An 18,476-nucleotide genomic window follows, 5' to 3' on the forward strand; every position below is an offset into this window, starting at 1 on the left:
AACCTCCATTCAACAGTCCATTCAAACCTAAGGGGTTCAATACATCCTCATTCTGCTTGTCTTTCAGCTATCCAGCTTGACTCCTGTGACTTGTCACCTTCTAACCAACCTGACCTCTGCCAAGTCTGATGGTCCTGTGCTAGCTGCCCAGTTCATCTTTAAGAGTACCTGGCACCTCACCAGAGTACCCGCCACCAGAGTACCCGCCACCAGTCCATAGTACACACCACCTCACCAGATTACACGCCACCTCACCAGAGTACCTGTCCATCAGGAGTACCTTCCACCAGAGTACCCGCCACCTCACCAGAGTACCCGCCACCTAACCAGAGTACCTGTCACCTCACCAGAGTACACGCCACCTCACCAGAGTACACCCCACCTCACCAGAGTCCCCGCCACCTCACCAGAGTACCTGCCCATCAGGAGTACCCTTCACCAGAGTACCCGCCACCAGTCCATCAGGAGTACCCGCCACCAGAGAACCCGTTTTCAAAACTGTAATAGGTGGTTGAAAAATGAGAATATAACGCCTGACGGTGCTACTTCAATGTTGGGCCTCTGTGGCCAGGCTGTGTAAAAGTCTCACACATGTGGTATCACTATACTCAGGAGGAGTAGCAGAATGTATTTTGGGGTGTCATTGCAAGTATGCATGTGCTGTGTGAGAGAAATAACTTATGACAATTGTGTGCAAAAAAAAAAAAAAAAAAAAAAAGTTGTTTCCCCCCCAAGAATTATAGGAAAAAATACAACTTAAAAAAACTCATACCTAAATACATTGGAATGTCTGCTTTCCAAAAAGGGGTAATTTGGGGGGTAATTGTACTTTCCTGGCTTGTTAGGGTCTCAAGAAATGAGATGGGCCTTTAGTACATCAGGCGTGATCAGATGTGATCATTTTTAATGATTTGCACCATAGCTTGTAGACTCTAACTTTCACAGAGACCAAATATACACTTTATTTTTACTAAAGATATGTAGTAGTATACATTTTGGCCCAACTTTATGAAGAAAAAGGGACTTATTTGCAAATACAAACTAAAAAAGTGTTTGTTTTTTTTCAAAGAAATCTCTCTTTTTTCGTTTATATTGCAAAAAATTGAAAACCCAGCAGTGATTAAAGGGTCACTAAAGGATTTTTTTTTTTTTTTAGCTAAATAGCTTCCTTTACCTTACTGCAGTCCTGGTTTCATGTCCTCATTGTTCTTTTTTGCTTTGATGTTGCTGTAATTCCTCTCTGTTCTGGACACTTCCTGGTTGTCTGTTTCCTGATCACCACAGTAATGGGAGATTTCTCACTGTAGTGACTAATCAAGGAGGTGTGAATACTGTGTGTCTAAAACCCCTCAGCACCAATCCAGTTTTGTTTTACAAACCTGATCTGCCCTCTATTGGCTCTCTGGCTCTGTACATCAGAGAACCAGGAAACAACAGCAAAACTAAACTGTAGGTACATTATATGATTGTTGTTTATCTATTTTTAAAAGGAATCAGTTAACTATTATGTCTCTATACCCTATAAACAGTCATTTCAGCAAAAAAAAAAAACAAAAAAAACAATTCCCTTTAGTGACCCTTTAAATACCACCAAAAGAAAGCTCTGTTTGTGAGAAAAAAATGATAAAAATTTGGTTTGGGTACAGTGTAGAATGACTGAGTAATTGTGTGAGAGCGCTGAAAGCTAAAAATTGGTCTGGTAAGGAAGGGTGTATAAAAGCCCTGTATTGAAGTGGTTAAAGAGCAGAGTAAAAATTCTAAATAAAAAGGTAAAATAAGAAAAACAAATATTTTTAACCTCTTCCATACCGGGCAGTTATACACCCATCCATACCGGGCCTATTCTGGCACTTCTCTCCTACATGTACAAATCATAATTTTTTTGCTAGAAAATTACGCAGAACCCCCAAACATTATATATGTTTTTTTTAGCAGACACCCTAGGGAATAAAACGACGGTCATTGAAACCTTTTATCTTGCACGGTATTTGCGCAATAATTTTTCAAACGCCTTTTTTTGGGAAAAAAATTGTTTCATGAATTAAAAAAATTTAAAAACAGTAAAGTTAGCCCAATTTTTTTGTAAAATATGAAATATGATGTTACACCGAGTAAATAGATACCTAACATGTCACGCTTTAAAATTGCGCACACTCATGGAATGGCGCCAAACTTCGGTACTTAAAAATCTCCATAGGCAACGATTTGAAATTTTTTACAGGTTACCAGTTTAGATTTACAGAGGAGATCTAGTGCTAGAATTGTTGCTGGCACTCTAACGCACGCGGCGATACCTCACATATGTGGTTTAAACGGCGTTTACATATGTCGGCGGGACTTGCGTGTGCGTTCGCTTCTGCGCGCAAGCTACCGGGGACAGGGGCGTTAAAAAAATAAATTTTTATTTCTTTTTTTTTTTATATATATTTATTTCTTTTTTACACTTTTTTTTTTAATTTTTTTTTTTTTTTTATCACTTTTATTCCTATTACAAGGAATGTAAACATCCCTTGTAATAGGAATGTGTGTGACAGGTACTCTTTATGGAGAGATGCGGGGTCAGTAAGACCCCACATCTCTCCTCCAGGCTGGAAAGCATGAAATCGGTGAAAAAAAATTCACCGATCTCATGCTTGTGGTTGCTTAGCAGCCGCAATCGCGGCTTTGTTTACTTACGGGACCCGGGCGTGACGTCATCACATCGCGCCCGGGTCCTCCGACGGTCATAGAGATGACTGGTGACCATCTGGTCACCAGTCATCTCTATGCTTCCTGCGAGCGCCGGACGATTCGTTCTCCGGGCCCCCGATGGCACGGGAGAGCCCGGAGAAGCACCGGATGGCGGCGGGAGGGGGGGGATGTCCCCTCCCGCCGCCTGTAAGAACGATCTAGCGGCGGAACCGCCGCTATGATCGTTCTTACGTTGTGCAGAATCGCCGGCAGTTTAGAAGGATATCTGAATGATGCCTCTTAGCTGCAGGCATCATTCAGATATCCACCCGGAAAGCCCAGGACGTCATATGACGTCCACTCTGAACGGCAGAAGTTCTTTGTGGACGTCATTTTACTATGGGCCGGTAGGGAAGTGGTTAAAGCGCCTTGTCCCGATGAGCTTGCGTGCAGAAGCGAGCGCATACGTGAGTAGCGCCAGCATATGAAAAAACTGTTCAAATCACACATGTGAGGGACTGCCGCGATCGTTAGAACGAGAGCAATAATTCTAGCCCTCCAACTCAAAACATTCAACCTGTAGAATTTTTTAAATGTCTTCTGTGGAAATCTTTAATGGTAAAAGTTTGTCGCCATTTACTGTTGTCTTATTTTTCAATTAAAGTGAATTTTTTCCAAAAAAGAGCACTTGTAAGACCGCTGCACAAATACGGTGTGACAAAGTATTGCAGTGATTTTATTCTCTAGGACAGGGGGGCCACATTGTAGATTTTACAAGTTTTCGGAGGCCGAAAATAATAATCAGTTATGTATAAAATATCAACGGTGTCCCCCATCGGCAGTGACCACATGTCCCCATCAGCGGTATCTCTATTAGTGGTGTCATTTTTGATGGGGACACTGCTGATTGGTACACCGATGATGGAGACGCCGTTGTCGTCCTCAGCAGTGACCCCATGTCCCCATCAACAGCATCCCCATCAGCAGTGTCCCCATCATTGTTGATGGGGACGCCACTGATGGGAATGCTGGTGTCCTCATCAGCAGTGACCCCATGTCCCCTAGCGGTGTCCCCATCAGAGGTGTCACCAGTAATGTTCCCATCAGCACAGCAATGTAACAATCTTCCCTGTAGTGTGCTTATCAGCGTTGTGCAACACAACATGATCAGCCTCTGACCTCCGTACTAGATGACTTCTGGTCTTCTGCAGCTACCTTCTCCGAGGCGCGCCACCTCCCCTCCTCCTGCCCGCTGTTTGAAGCTGCGATCCCACGAGTGACGTCACAAATCCGTCCATGCTGCCACCTCCCCTCTTCCCGCCCGCTGTTTGAAGTTACGAGCCTTCCACGAGCGACGTCACAGGCGCGGCACCTCCGCCTCTTCCCGCCCGCTGTTTGAATTAACGATCCTTCCACGAGTGTAGCAGCGGGCGGGAAGAGGGGAGGTGCCGCACCTGTGAGAGCGCAACTTCAATCAGCGGGCGGGAAGAGGGGAGGTGGCAGCATGGACGGATTTGTTTACGCTGCGGCCTGGATAAAACACACAAGCGGGCCGGATGTGGCCCGCGGGCTGGGGTTTGGAGACCCCTGCTCTAGGGTGTTAGAAATGTTATATTATATATATAAATGTTTGGGGTTTCTAAGTAATTTTCTAGCAAAAAATCTCATAAAGAGGATCGGTCCTTAAGTGGTAATGAAAAATGTGAACATTGTTCAGACAATCAGTAACATACCACGTATGTGTTCGCTTCTGCACGCAAGCTCGGCGAGACAGGGCGCATTTAAAATCTTTTATTATTTTTACATTTTTTTTTACCCCAGATCTCATATTTTAAGCAGAGGTTCACCCTAAAAACATTTTTCTAACATTACATTGTGCTCACTACCAACATTGACAGTATGCTGATTTTTTTTTTTTTTTGCTGTACATACCGACGTATAGCTATTTCCCCCCGGCTTCCGGGTAGTGGCTCCCGCAGGAGTGGGCGTTCCTATGCAGAGGCTAAGTGATTGACATGATGACAAAGACTTCCCCCCGGCGCATAAGGCGCGTCACAAGTTTCCGAAAGAAGCTGAACTGTGAGCCGGCTCTATACGGGCGCCTGCGCACCGACGTTTGGCTTATTTCGGAAACTGGTGACACGCCTTATGCGCCGGGGGGAAGTTTTTGTCATCACGTCAATCACTTAGCCTCTGCATAGGAACGCCCACTCCTGCGGGAGCCACTACCCGGAAGCCGGGGGGGGGGGGGTGTTTATACGACGGTATGTACAGCAAAAAAAAAAAAAATCAGCATACTGTCAATGTTGGAAGTGAGCACAATGTAATGTTAGAAAAATGTTTTTAGGGTGAACCTCCACTTTAAGAGGTCCTGAAATGCCATGTTTTCTATTACAAGGGATGTTTAAATTAATAGGAATAAAAGTGACACTTTTTTTTTTTCTTTAAGAACAAAGTGTCACTTTTATTCCTATTAATGTAAACATCCCTTGTAATAGAAAAAATGGCATGCCAGGACCTCTTAAATATGAGATCTGGGGTATAAAAAAAAAAAAAAAAATCTGATCTCATATTTACCCTAGAATGCAATAAAAAAAAATGAAATGTCATAAAAAAAGTCTCTTTAAGAGCTATGGGCGGAAGTGGCGTTTTGACATCACTTCCTTCTGCAGTGGTATAGAGATGGGTGAGGGCCATCTTCCCCTCTCTCGTCTCCATACCACAGACAAAGAAGGATCCAATCACATCCGCCGCTACCAACGGCTCCGGTAAGCGGCGGGAGGGGGTATTTCTCCCGCCACCGATAAAAGTGATCTAGTTGCAAATCTGCCGCAGAGACCTTTTACCTTGAAGCAGACCGCCCACTGAAGAAGAGGATACCGGGATTATGGTAGCTAGCTGCTGCTATAACGGTAATCCTCTTCAAAGTACCGACGTAAAACGATGGCAAGCGGTCCGGAAGTAGTTAATTGCCGTAACTGGCTGGAGGCACTGTAAATCCACTGCACTTATATTCAGACACTACCCTTTTATTTATAAATGTACCATTCACCAAAACACTAAATTCTATTTAATCGAAATTCCCCATATTTATGATCATTAAAATTCCATACCACATTCAACAGTATTCTGCTATATATTTTGGTATAAAAAATCCCAATAAGCGTATATTGATTAGTTTGCGCAAAAGTTTTTGCATATACAAACTATGGGATATTTTTATGGCATAATAAAATGGAAAAAGTGCAGCGCAAAACTCAAATATGTAAATGGATCAATAAATGATGTTGGTATGCTAAACCACCTACACCATTAGTGTGAATATAAAGAAAAAATATTAAACATTAAATAAAATTCGAACAAACAGTCCACAGTCCATAAGTGTCAGAAGATGAGAAAAATAAACGAAAATAAATCTCCACCACGTGACAATCCACCAAATTTGAAGTGATCCCTCCACCATTGTAGATGGCTACTCTCACCTTCATATATGGACCACTGAATTAACAAATGGTCAATAAAGCAAATCAAATAGGCAGGTCAATGAACAGGAACCAGGCTGCAGTATCAGATCCTCATAGGACAACCAGACCGCAAAGGACAGGTGCATGTAAAGAGATAATCACAGACTAAGTGCTCACTGTTGCAATGTGTGGATTTATTATTCGAAAGAAGCAAAAGTCAGGCTACTCACATTTGGCCAGACATAAAACGGCATGAAGTACTATCTATATTATTACTATCTAATATTTTTATGGCATATTTAATTATTTTCTTACTAGTAATGGTAGCGATCATCGATTGTTGGCGGGATTGCGACAGACAAATAAGACACCTGACATTTTTGACACTTTTTTGGGAACCAGTGACCTTATTACAGTGATCAGTTCTAAAAATATGCACTATTACAGTGCTAAAAATATGCACTATTACCGTATTTTCCGGCATATAAGACGAGTTTCTGGATGCAAAAACATGCATCCAAAGTCGGGGGTCGTCTTATACGCCGGGTACGGTCTCGGTACTCACTTTTTTTCCCCAGCGCTGACAGTCTCCCATGCTGCGATCGCGATCGTGAATGATTTCAAAGCCGCGCCTTCACTGCAGAGTGTTCTGTGATAGGAGGAACAAAAATCTTCCCAGCAGCGCCGCTGTTCTTTGTTCCTCCTATCACAGATGCCTTCTCATCCTCGGACGAGATGAGAAGACGTCCGTGATAGGCGGAAAACATAACAGAGGCGCTGCTGGGAAGATTTTTGTTCCTCCTATCACAGAACACTCTGCAGTGAAGGCGCGGCTTTGAAATCATTCACGATCGCGATCGCAGCATGGGAGACTGTCAGCGTTGGGGAAAAAAAGTGAGTGTTATTGCACTGGGGGGGGGGGGGGGCAACAAGTTCAGGCACAGTGGGGGCAAGTGATGGCAATGTGGGGGCATGTAATGGCACAATGGCAATGTGAGGGGCAAGTGATGGCAATGTGAGGGGCATGTAATGGCACAATGGCAATGTGGGGGCATGTAATGGCACAATGGCAATGTGGGGGCATGTAATGGCACAGTGGCAATGTGGGGGCATGTAATGGCACAGTGGCACAGTCTGGGCATGTAATGGCACAGTGAGTAATGTAATGGCACAGTGAGTAATGTAATGGCACAGTCTGGGCATGTAATGTAATGGCACAGTGAGTAATGTAATGGCACAGTCTGGGCATGTAATTTAATGGCACAGTGAGGAATGTAATGGCACAGTCTGGGCATGTAATGTAATGGCACAGTGAGGAATGTAATGTAATGGCACAGTGAGATTTGAAAAAGCCTGTTTCTGTCAGCGGTTCTGGCTACCCCTCAGCTTCCAGAAAGACAGTAAGAAGGGGGTAGTCTTATACAGTGAGTATATCCCAAAATCCAAATTTTTCCTGGAAAATTAGGGGGTCGTCTTATACGCCGGGTCGTCTTATACGCCGGAAAATACGGTACTGTACTAATGAAGCTAGCAGGGAAGGTGCAAAGGCTTAAGTGTGTCCCTAGAGTATATGTTTTAACTGTGTGAGGGATGGACTGACTGGGAGAACAGAGATCCATGTTCCTGCTTAGCCGAAACACAAAATTCACAGTGTTTTTCCCCGTCAGAACAACGTTCTGCCTCGTTTACATAGGCAGATCAGCGTTTTGCCTCTCTGGGGAATGATTGGCGGGTCTCGGCAGACACCACATTCGCTGGACCTGCTGATTGGCTCCTGCTCTGGCCAATCAGTGCGCACCACCCCATCTATTGCACAAAATGACATACAAGTATCATATTTCACTCAATAGAGCCGCCATGCTGCAGTATATATGAGGTGGGCGGTTTTTAAATAGTTAAGGTTGTTTTTTATAGTGGTTGTAAACCCCTTCGGGGAAGTTACACCTACAGGTAAGCCTAGATTAAGGCTTACCTGTAGGTGCTTGCAATATCTTCGAGACCTACACGGTCTCAGAGATATTTGCAATTTTCCCGAGCGCTGCCGTCTTGAAAGAGCACTGTGTGCTGTTTCAAGCCAGGGTCATGCCGTGAAAAGCGGCTCCTGCGCGGAGTGACGTTATCGCTGCTCCGGCCAATAACAACGCCGGAGCGGCGATACCCAGAAGTAACCTCCGGGAGAGATGTCGCCGCTGGAGGGGGGACGCGGACCGCTACGGGGGCTTCGATCTAAGGCAAGTAATTCATAATGAGCTAGTATGCTAGTCATACTAGCTCATTATGCCTTCGTCTTTCAGGTTTAAATAAAAATAAAACAATTGGGGGCTTACAACCACTTTAAAGCAGCATCTTACAGGAACGGGGGAGGGGTAATGAGACATCTTTGGTGTCAGTATGATGTTTAATGCGGCATTTTCCAACGAAATGCTGGTTGGATGACCATACAGATGAAAGGTCCAATGTAGGAAGAATATCCAACACGCCCTGAGCTCTAGAATATTGATAAAGAGCCAAATTTAAAATAACCACATACATTGTCCCGAGAAGGTGCTTAGGACCCCTTTCCAAGCCTGATAAAGCGGACATAGGTTATAAGCACCTTCTAAACCATTGGGATAAAGGATTCCCCCGACTCCACTAGACTTGGTCCTGCTGGAAAGGTGTAGGGGATGATCTAAAGATTGCACCCCCTCTTCCCACCCAGCCAAAATGTTGAGATGCAATGTTCTGGAGTGAAATAGGGCAAATGGAACTGCCTTGGAGAAAGACACAATCAGGCCCAAGAACCTTATGCAAAAGCTGAGGTTTGGGTTGGAGTTTTCCCAGACTACTGTGTTTAAACCTGAAAGTGTAAAGACCGGTGTTTGTCCTGGGGGGGAAATCCTAGGCCTATCCAAGATTAGCCTAAATTTTCCAAGCAAAGCAACAAATTGGTTTTATAGATGTAGAATTCAACCAAATCCCTGTAGAATCTGCACGGTTCAAAGCAAACTGAGCTGACTGTTCTTTCAGAATTAGGTTGCCCAGATGTCACATGATGGGAAGGCCTTGATGAAACAGGGAAGAACATGGGTTAGGACCTTGGTGAACACTCAAGGCGCAGAGGACAAGCCACAAGAAAGGGAACAAATTGGCAACATTGCAGACCTGAGAAGTTGGCCTTTATGTCCACAGAGTGAAGGGAAACAATGACTAATTGATCAGATTAAAAGCGGAATTTTTGAATTCGAAGATATCTGTTGAAAATGTTTAGATCCAATACGGAATGGATGCATTTTGCTTTGGGGATGGTAAACGGGTTTGAAACACTGAGACCTCTTTTCCTCTGGGACATTGGCTGTGACTCCCTGGGAAGAGAGCAGCTCTAGAGCAGAATGAAGATCTTCTAATCCTGCAGGGATATTGGTAAATTTGACGAGAAGATACTGAAAATCTAGCTTGCACACACTAGACACAAAACTCTTGATTTAAAAGTTCTGAAACATACAGGGACAAGATGTCTGAAGGACAACAGATGCCCACCCTCCCCACTTTGACAGGCAGGGGCTCTCATTCTCTGTGAGGAGGGATTGCTTCTACACTTGGTGAATTAGTGGGTTTAGGTGGATACTTGGACCCTTAGATAAAGACCCAGGGACTTGAAAGAAAAAAATGAAACTATATCTCACAAGAGGACTTTTAAACACTGGAGCAATAGGGTACTCATTCCCACCTGTGCACAGATCATCAGCATTTAAGCCCAAGCATCCTCCTTGTATGCACAAAAAATGGCATCCAGTAGCCTGTCCATACAATATCTTAGATCAATGGGCAGAAATGCCAGTTACTGGATGACAGATGAATCCCATAGTACAGAGTCAGGATAATTAGACATGGTTTCAGACCAGACAGTTAAAGTGTGTGTACTGGGCAAGTATTAGCAGGCAGAGGTATTTCATTAAAACCCAGGCCAGAGGCTGATGCAGGTTGCACTAAGTCAAGCCAAATCTGCAGTGCACCTATAAGTACTAAAAGGGTAAAAAACATGGGAAATATCAGACAACCTCTTCATGTACCAACTACCATATTTTCCGGTGTATAAGGCGACTGGGCGTATAAGACAACCCCCTAATTTTACAGTTTTTTTAAGATTTTTTGCCTGTACTCACCGTATAAGACGACCCCCCTTCCTAGGCTTCATATTTCTTCCTTCTGAAGCCATATCTTTCTTCATTCTTGCTGGAGCTGGAGCCAATCACGGCGAGCAATGTATTCTATTTATGAATACAAAGCCTGCTTGGATTGGCAGAGGCTGTAACATCATTAGCCCGCGCCTCTCTGACTCTCAAAGCCAATCCGGACAGGCTACTGTATGTAGCCTGCTCGGATTGGCAGAGGTTGTTACTCCAATCCGAGCAGGCTCTGTATTCATTTGAATACATCGCTCACTGGGATTGGCTAAACGGTATATACTGTATGTAGCCGAAGCTACATACAGTATTACCGCACATCCAGCAGGCATCCGAGCAGCTGACCCGGCGTATAAGACGACCCCGGCTTTTTGGCCAGTTCTTCTAAGTGTAAAAGGTAGTCTTATACGCCAGCAAATACAGTACTCAGAACCAGATAAAACTACCTGCAGCCAAAAGGTCACAGGCAAACTCTAAAGTAAAGGATGTGGGGGCTTGTGTGCAGCATGTGTACTCTGAGGCCTTAAAGTTATAAGTATCCAAATAAATTCACAAATTGTAGAGGGACAGTGGTCTGGGTTTGATGAAAAACTGCAGAACTGTTTGAGCTATTAGACTATTGTAAACCAGCAGGGCCCACTCCCCTTGCGATTATGATCCACAGTAGCATGTGAGAAATTCCCACTAGGTGTATTCACAACAGGCACTGCAGAGCAAGCTGGGTTAAATCTTCTGTAATTCATTACTATAGTCAGCAGGGACATCCTAGAGCAGGGGTATGCAATTAGCGGACCTCCAGCTGTTGCAAAACTACAAGTTCCATCATGCCCCTGGGTGTCATGTTTGTGGCTGTCAGAGTCTTGCTATGCCTCATGGGACTTGTAGTCCTGCAACAGCTGGAGGTCCGCTAATTGCCTATCCCTGTCCTAGAGGATTGCTGTGCGGCTGTAGTGAAGAAAAGACAAGGAGAAGTTCATTTGAGCCTGTGCATGTGTACCAACATGGTAAGCATATAGGTAGTGTGTCCTCCCATACGGAGCCTACATAGATTCCACATGGATACCAAGGCCAAAAACTAGGGTTTTACCAATACCACTTTAAGAGCGAGTACAAGTACCGATACTTTTATCAAGTACTCGCCAATACCAATAGTTCTTTAATGTCAAATGACAGAGGCACCAATATGCAGCGCTGATGAGGCATGGACCGAGCCAGTAGTTTTTTTTTACAATTTACTTTAACCACTTGGCACCCACCATATAGCATAATTACGGCGGCAAAGTGGTTTAGTTATCCTGATCGGACGCCATATGAAGTGATCAGGGTAACAAAGCCGGCGCACGGCGATCAGAGGTGATGTTTGTCAGTCTGACACACCAGAACTCATATTGTGGTATGAAGCCTCTGACAGAGGCTTCATACCACATGATCAACTGTGACCAATCACAGCTGATCACAGGATGTGCCGGTAAACAGGGGTTGGTGTCAGTTTTGTTTTCAATTTTACTATTTAACCACTTCATTACTGGGCACTTAAACCCCCCTTCGTGCCCAGACCAATTTTCAGCTTTTAGCTTTGACGCATTTTGAATGACAATTGCGCGGTCATACAATGCTGTACCCAAATTATATTTTTAGCATTTTTTTCCCACAAATAGAGCTTTCTTTTGGTGGTATTTGATCACCTCTGCGGTTTTTATTTTTTGCGCTATATACAAAAAAAGACAGAAAATTTTGATTGTTATAATAATATCCCATTTTTTTTTTTTATATATATTTTTTTCTTGGTTTAGGCCAAAATGTATTCTTCTACATATTTTTGTTAAAAAAAAAAAAAAAAATCGCAATAAGCATATATTGATTGGTTTGCGCAAAGGTTATAGTGCCTACAAAATAGGGGATAGATGTAGGATTTATTTTTTTACTAGTAATGGCGGCGATCTGCGATTTTTGTCAGGCCTCCGATATTGCGGCAAACATAGACACTTTTGACACAATTTTGGGACCATTTACATTTATACAGCCAACAGTGCTATAAAAATTCACTAATTACTGTATAAATGTGACTGGCAAGGAAGGGGTTAACACCCCTAGGGGGTGAGGAAGGGGTTAAATGTATTCCCTGGGTGTGTTCTAACTGTGTGCTGTGGAGGGGGACTGACTGGGGGAGGTGACCGATGTTGTGTCCCTATGTACAAGGGACACAGCATCGGTCTCCTCTCTCCCTGCCAGGACGTGGAGCTCTGTGTTTGCACACAGAGCTCCACGTACCTGCTGTCACCGCAGATCGCGGGTACCTGGCGGACATCGCGGCCGCCAGGCAAGCGCATCGACTTTCCAGCGATGTGCCGGGCACAGTGTTTCCCCGCTGCGCGCCCCCAGTGGTGTGCACGGGGTATGTAAATAACAGGATGTCCACCCGGCACTTGAGAGCCGCGCTGTGGACATCTTGCGTCTATAGTGCGGGTCTCAAGTGGTTAATTCAACAAAGGTGGGGGTGGCTTCAGTGAGATATCAAGGGTCTAACCCCTCACATCTCCCTTTGAGACAGGGAAAGGGACAGATGACAGATTATCCAGTCCCTTTGACTGCAGCTGCACTGAAGCTGAATGGACAGGAGACAGTGGTTCTTGTTTATTCATAAACAGAAGCATCGAAAAACGAGTTTACTGTGCTCAGTTATGACTCCAAGGCAAGAAAATAAGCGATATGACAGCATATAGATAAAAGTCCTTGCTATAGTTGCACAAACTTAATACTGCATAAATAAATGTGAGTTAAAAGTTTTTCATAATACAAACTTCAATTATCATTTTTGCAGTGGCCCCGTTAAGATAGAAGGAAAGAAAGTCACAGGCAGTTGCTGTCCAGGTTTTACATCCACCAGCAGGCCTACAAAACAAAAAAAATGCATCTAAAATGTATGTATTATAAACATTAAAACAATTGCAGGTTTACAATGATATGCATTATATATTAATATCTATATAAAACTCTATAAGGACTGAAAATGGTGCCACAGCTAAAATAAAATAGCCCAAGATGGGACTTTGGAGGCATGACATGTACAATGAAACTCTGTGCTTACTAAGCCATAACAGATAACATAGATAGGTGGGCAACAAGGCAAACAAAACTGTCGACAAGCCCAACAAAACAAACAAGGTAAAGACCCAACTGTAAGTGTGCGTATATAGGTATACACTTGGCTCCTGTGTATAGAGTGATATGTGAAAATATCACACTTCCACAGGAAGTGCAGTCACAAGTGTACCTAATAGGTATTAAACATATGAACAACAGAGAGGCACTTAAAGCCAGAAAGAGATATATATGGTGGTAGGGTATCAGACCGACAGCCAAATTCAGACACCATAGATGTAATATATACAGTGGGGCAAAAACGTATTTAGTCAGCCACCAATTGTGCAAGTTCCCCCACTTAAAAAGATGAGAAGCTTGTAATTGTCATCATAGGTATACCTCAACTATGAGAGAGACAAAATGTGGAAACAAATCCAGACAATCACATTGTCTGATTTGGAAAGAATTGATTTGCAAACTAGAAAATGCATTTCCTGAGGAAAATGCGTGGGAATGCTGAATAGCTGAATTGCTAAGTACCACACCAAAGCCATTCACCATAACCACTACACTATCTTTAGGACATACAAGCAGTGTTCCTTCAGTACTTATAAAGCCTATTTTTGATCATTAAAGGGGTTGTAAAGGTAAAAAAAAATTCCCCAAATAGCTTCCTTTACCTTAGTGCAGTCCTCTTTCACTTATCTCATCCTTTGATTTTGCTTTTAAATGTCCTTTTTTCTTCTGAGAAATCCTCACTTCTGTCTGTAACTACACACAGTAATGCGAGGCATTCTTTGTGGTGTGGAGAAAGCCTCTTGAGGGGGGAGGGGGCGAGCAGGATGCCTAATATCACACAGCTCCTTTCTCTATCTGCAATATGGTCGCCCCTCCCGCCTCAAGAGGCTTTCTCCACATGAGGTAAGGGAGGAGGACTGCTCTGAGGTAAAGGAAGCTATTTAGGGAAACAAAATACCATTACAAACGCTTTAATCCACACACCAAATGAGTGTTTGAAGCCTTCAAACAAACCTTAATAAATCCACAACCGTACATGCTATCGAAACAGTGACTTCACTGTTTAAAACACAAGGCTTTTGTGAACGAATCGGTATAAAATTTATGTTGAAAAACTTAAAAATGTGGGCATGTCAGCAATTTAAAAAAGAGGTTCTTTGTGCGTTTTGCTGGGAAATGTTTTGGACTTTTTAACATGACAGTCAATGCGAGAAATTTTGGAACTCTTGTCCTTTAGAAGCTCCAGCAACTAAAAGTAAAATGCGTATCACAAAACTGACCACATTGCCTGAAACCAGACAAAAATACCTACGTTTTGATATATAAATTGTGTATGACAAATAGATCTTGTGGGCGTGAGAGCAATTCGTTCCCCCTTTTTTAAAGATAGTTTTTTTTTTAAATGATCCGCACTCTAATGATCACATGACCCACTCTAAAGCAGCCCCATAGAAACACATTATAATCGATAACATTTTCTGAAAAAATCACTAAACGTAAATGGCTTTTTCACAAAAACTGTAAAAGATATCAATCTGAAAAGTCATTTTCGGATAGCTGAATATTTTGTGACAGTTTTAAAGTTTGTTTGGTGTCTGTAAGTGAAAGTATGAAGGAGCAGAAACTTTTGGTAGCACATGAGATTTTAAGGGGTAAAAAGGATGCTCTCATTGACTTCAATGTTAAAAAAAAGTGTCTAAAAGCGTAATATTTTAAAAACTATAAATAGTACAAAAAAACTTGAAGGAGTCCCATCATTAGCTGAACGAGATGAACATTTTAATAGTTGAATGGTCTCAATAGCTGAAAGTATGCAGAGCCAAAAAACGTACGGAACTAGAAAATGCATTTCCTGAGGAAAATGCGTGGGAATGCTGAATAGCTGAATTGCCAATCCCGCACCAAAGCCATTCACCATAACCACTACACTATCTTTAGGACACACAGCTCCTTTCTCTATCTGCAAAGCAGAGTGTCCTGACCTCCTGGTCGCCCCTCCCCCTCAAGAGGTTTTCTCCCCCCCCCCAGGTCAGTGAGGAGGAGTTCACTGAGGTAAAGAAAATTGGATTTTTATAACAGCTTACCTGTAAAATCCTTTTCTTGGAGTACATCACGGGACACAGAGAAGCATAGTAATTACTATGTGGGTTATATATCCTACCTTCAGGTGCTGGACACTGGTGTAATCAATTAAGCAGGAAGTTCCCTCCCTATATAACCCCTCCCATACTGGGAGTACCTCAGTTTTTGTAGCAAAGCAATAAGTGTCCCAATATCCCCAAACAAGAGGGGCGAGAGCTCTGTGTCCCGTGATGTACTCCAAGAAAATGATTTTACAGGTAAGCTGTTATAAAAATCCTATTTTCTTTATCGTACATCACGGGACACAGAGAAGCATAGTAATTACTATGTGGGACGTCCTATAGCAATGCCTACTGAGGGGAGGGAGACCCCAACAACGCAGACCGCCAACAGATGAGAGGACCTATAATGCTGCCTGCAGCATATTGCGCAAAAAAGCTGCGCCCTCCTGCCGTCTTACGTTCACCCGATAGGAATTAGTGAACGTAAGCACAGACGACCAAGTTGCGGCCCTGCAAATCTGAGTTATAAAGGCTTGGAAATGCATCGCGCAAAGCGATTACTATCTTGGTAGGGAGCCCCCAACAAAGGCCAGGGGGAATCCCACTCTCTAAACCACAAGCCTGAATAATAACCAACATTGAAAACAGTTGAATTGGACGTTGCCTGCCCTTTCCTGGGGCCTTCTGGCAGCGCAAACCTCTGTTTCCTGTATCCGAGTAGCTGCTTCAGCTAGGGCTTGACCCTTCTTACTCTAACGAGAGGGAGAGAGAGACCATCATAATAGCTGATCTGAATACTGCCTGCCCATATCTAGGGTCTTCTGGCAACACCATAAAAATGCCAGCTTTTTATATCTGAAAACCTTCAGATAGATTGTTAACTGCTCTCATCTCTATTGAGAGAAAAAACAATAACCTTCCTTCCGCGGACCAAGGTTTTGAAAAAAGGAAGGCAAAAATATCTTGGATTCAAAAGAACACTAGATCCTTCTAGTAACTAAGGTTGGGTGAGGATTTAACATCACCCTTATTGTGCAAATAATTAAGTATGGCTCTATACAAATAAAGTTGCCAATACTTTCTTGCAGATGCAACCGCAACCAAGAACACCAATTCCCTCTTTAGAAGAATGAAGGGAGTATGGCGCATCAGCCCAAGGTGCTGACACACCTAGATCCAATCTTCCGAGCCTAAGGGCAACCTAACTGGCGGACTTATACCTGTCACCCATTGTACAACAGCCCGGATCAAGAGTGTGACAAGCGACCCTTGAAAATATTGACAAGGCCGAGATCGGATCATTGATGGAACTTAAGCTAGCTCCATCTCCTTACCACTGTAGGAAGGCAAGAATCTTACTTGAGACATGGTTTCACACCAGGAACATGGGCCTTCCAGATCCTAGGATATCTGGTCCTGGAGGCCAGCTCTCCTGTATGAAATCAAGGTAGTTGCCGCTGATTCTGAAAAACCCCGATCCTCAAGAACGCGGGCTATAACAGCCAGACAATTAATACCCCTGTATGCAAGACAGGATGTAACCCTGCAAAGCAGGCCTGGACAAGCCATAAGGAGTCCTAGTTTGTATACGATCACTTCTGCTGTGCCTGCACAGTCAGGTCGCATGGGCTATGCCGGAGCAATTAGGTCAGCTTCCGTTCTTCTGATGTAGCATGGAAGCCACGAAAGTTGAGGCCCTGGGGGGAGAAAACACCTAACCAGCGACGACTGGTCCCCCAGGATCCTAAAACATCTGTTCCGCATGCGGGTGGATCCTTTGTCCTTGACACAAAGTTGTTTAATTTCTTGTTGAACCTGGACGCCAACATCCCTTATGCACAGGGTACCGTTTGTGACATTTGGTCAGAAACAAGTTGGGGTGTAGAGGTTAATCCCCCGGACATAATCGCAGACGGCTCTAGCGAATCGCCTGCCAATCTAGTATTCCATGAATTGACGATTGTCAATAGGCAAGGCACAAGCTCCTCCCTGGTAAATAAAGAAAACCACCAGAGACACTGTCAAATTGTACTCAGACAGAGCAACCCTGTAACTTAAACGTTCAGGCCCTTAAGCCAGATGCTCCATCCGCAGCTCTAGAAGGCTGACAGATAAAGCTCCATTGGGGCATGACCACCTTCCCTGTGCCGTGGTCTCTTCCAGGCCTGGATTCTATCCCTAGAGGCCAGCCCTTGCAACCTGCTCCCAGGTAACGGGTATTAAGGATCTTCCCTTCTGTCAATCATTCAGTCAAAAACCCTCCACTGAAATTTCAGCGTATCCTGGGACCAGACTCCTAGGATAATGCTAGGTTAGGATCCACTTGTTCCAGGCCAACCGAAAAATGTCTATATCAGCCTTGATTAAAACTGAGCATAGGGAACTGTCTCTGAATGAAGCCAGCATATTCCCACTAGACTGGGATCCTAAACTAGGAGTTCCAGATATTTAACCATGCTGGACTCCCCAAGGCCCAGCCATGCTACTGACTGATCTGTCAGCAGGAGTTTGCTTCGGTATGTCATTACTGCTATACCCTGGGCCCTTAGGTAGAGGCGGGCCCTAGCCGCCTCGTAAATAAACACACCTGCAAATGGCTCCTCATATGTGCATGTGGCCAGTTTTCAAAGGCCACATGCCTCTATGGAAGCGTGTGTACATGGAAATATGAAATCATGAAAATATGTTTTCGGCAAAAAACATAAAAGGGGGCGTGCTGCATACACGCACACATATAGCGTGTGAGCTATGCTATGCATAAGCATCTTGCAACCAAGTATGCGCTATGAACTTGTTATGCAGCATTGCACAACATGCACCCCTGTGTAAGGCCAAGGAATCCTGTATAATTAACCAGTTCCCGACCCCCGCATGTACATATACGTCCACAATATGGCACGTACAGGCACATGGGCGTACAGGTACGTCCCCGCCTTACCTGGGTTCGGGGGTCCGATCGGGACCCCCTCCGGTACATGCGAGGGCCGGGA

At 43.9% G+C, this 18,476-nt stretch overlaps 1 protein-coding gene across 1 annotated transcript in view; it reads right to left on the reverse strand.

The window, feature by feature from the left end:
• RNF17 (ring finger protein 17) overlaps positions 1-18,476 on the reverse strand; it is a 720,374-nt gene that overhangs the window by 195,651 nt on the left and 506,247 nt on the right. Inside the window, exon 25 of the mRNA XM_040339329.1 lies at positions 13,102-13,192. Within this exon, the coding sequence (XP_040195263.1) occupies positions 13,102-13,192 (91 nt within the window). The remainder of the gene's footprint in view (positions 1-13,101; positions 13,193-18,476) is intronic.

Source organism: Rana temporaria, chromosome 2 (assembly GCF_905171775.1).
Source record: "Rana temporaria chromosome 2, aRanTem1.1, whole genome shotgun sequence".
NCBI classification, from domain to species: Eukaryota; Metazoa; Chordata; class Amphibia; order Anura; family Ranidae; genus Rana; species Rana temporaria.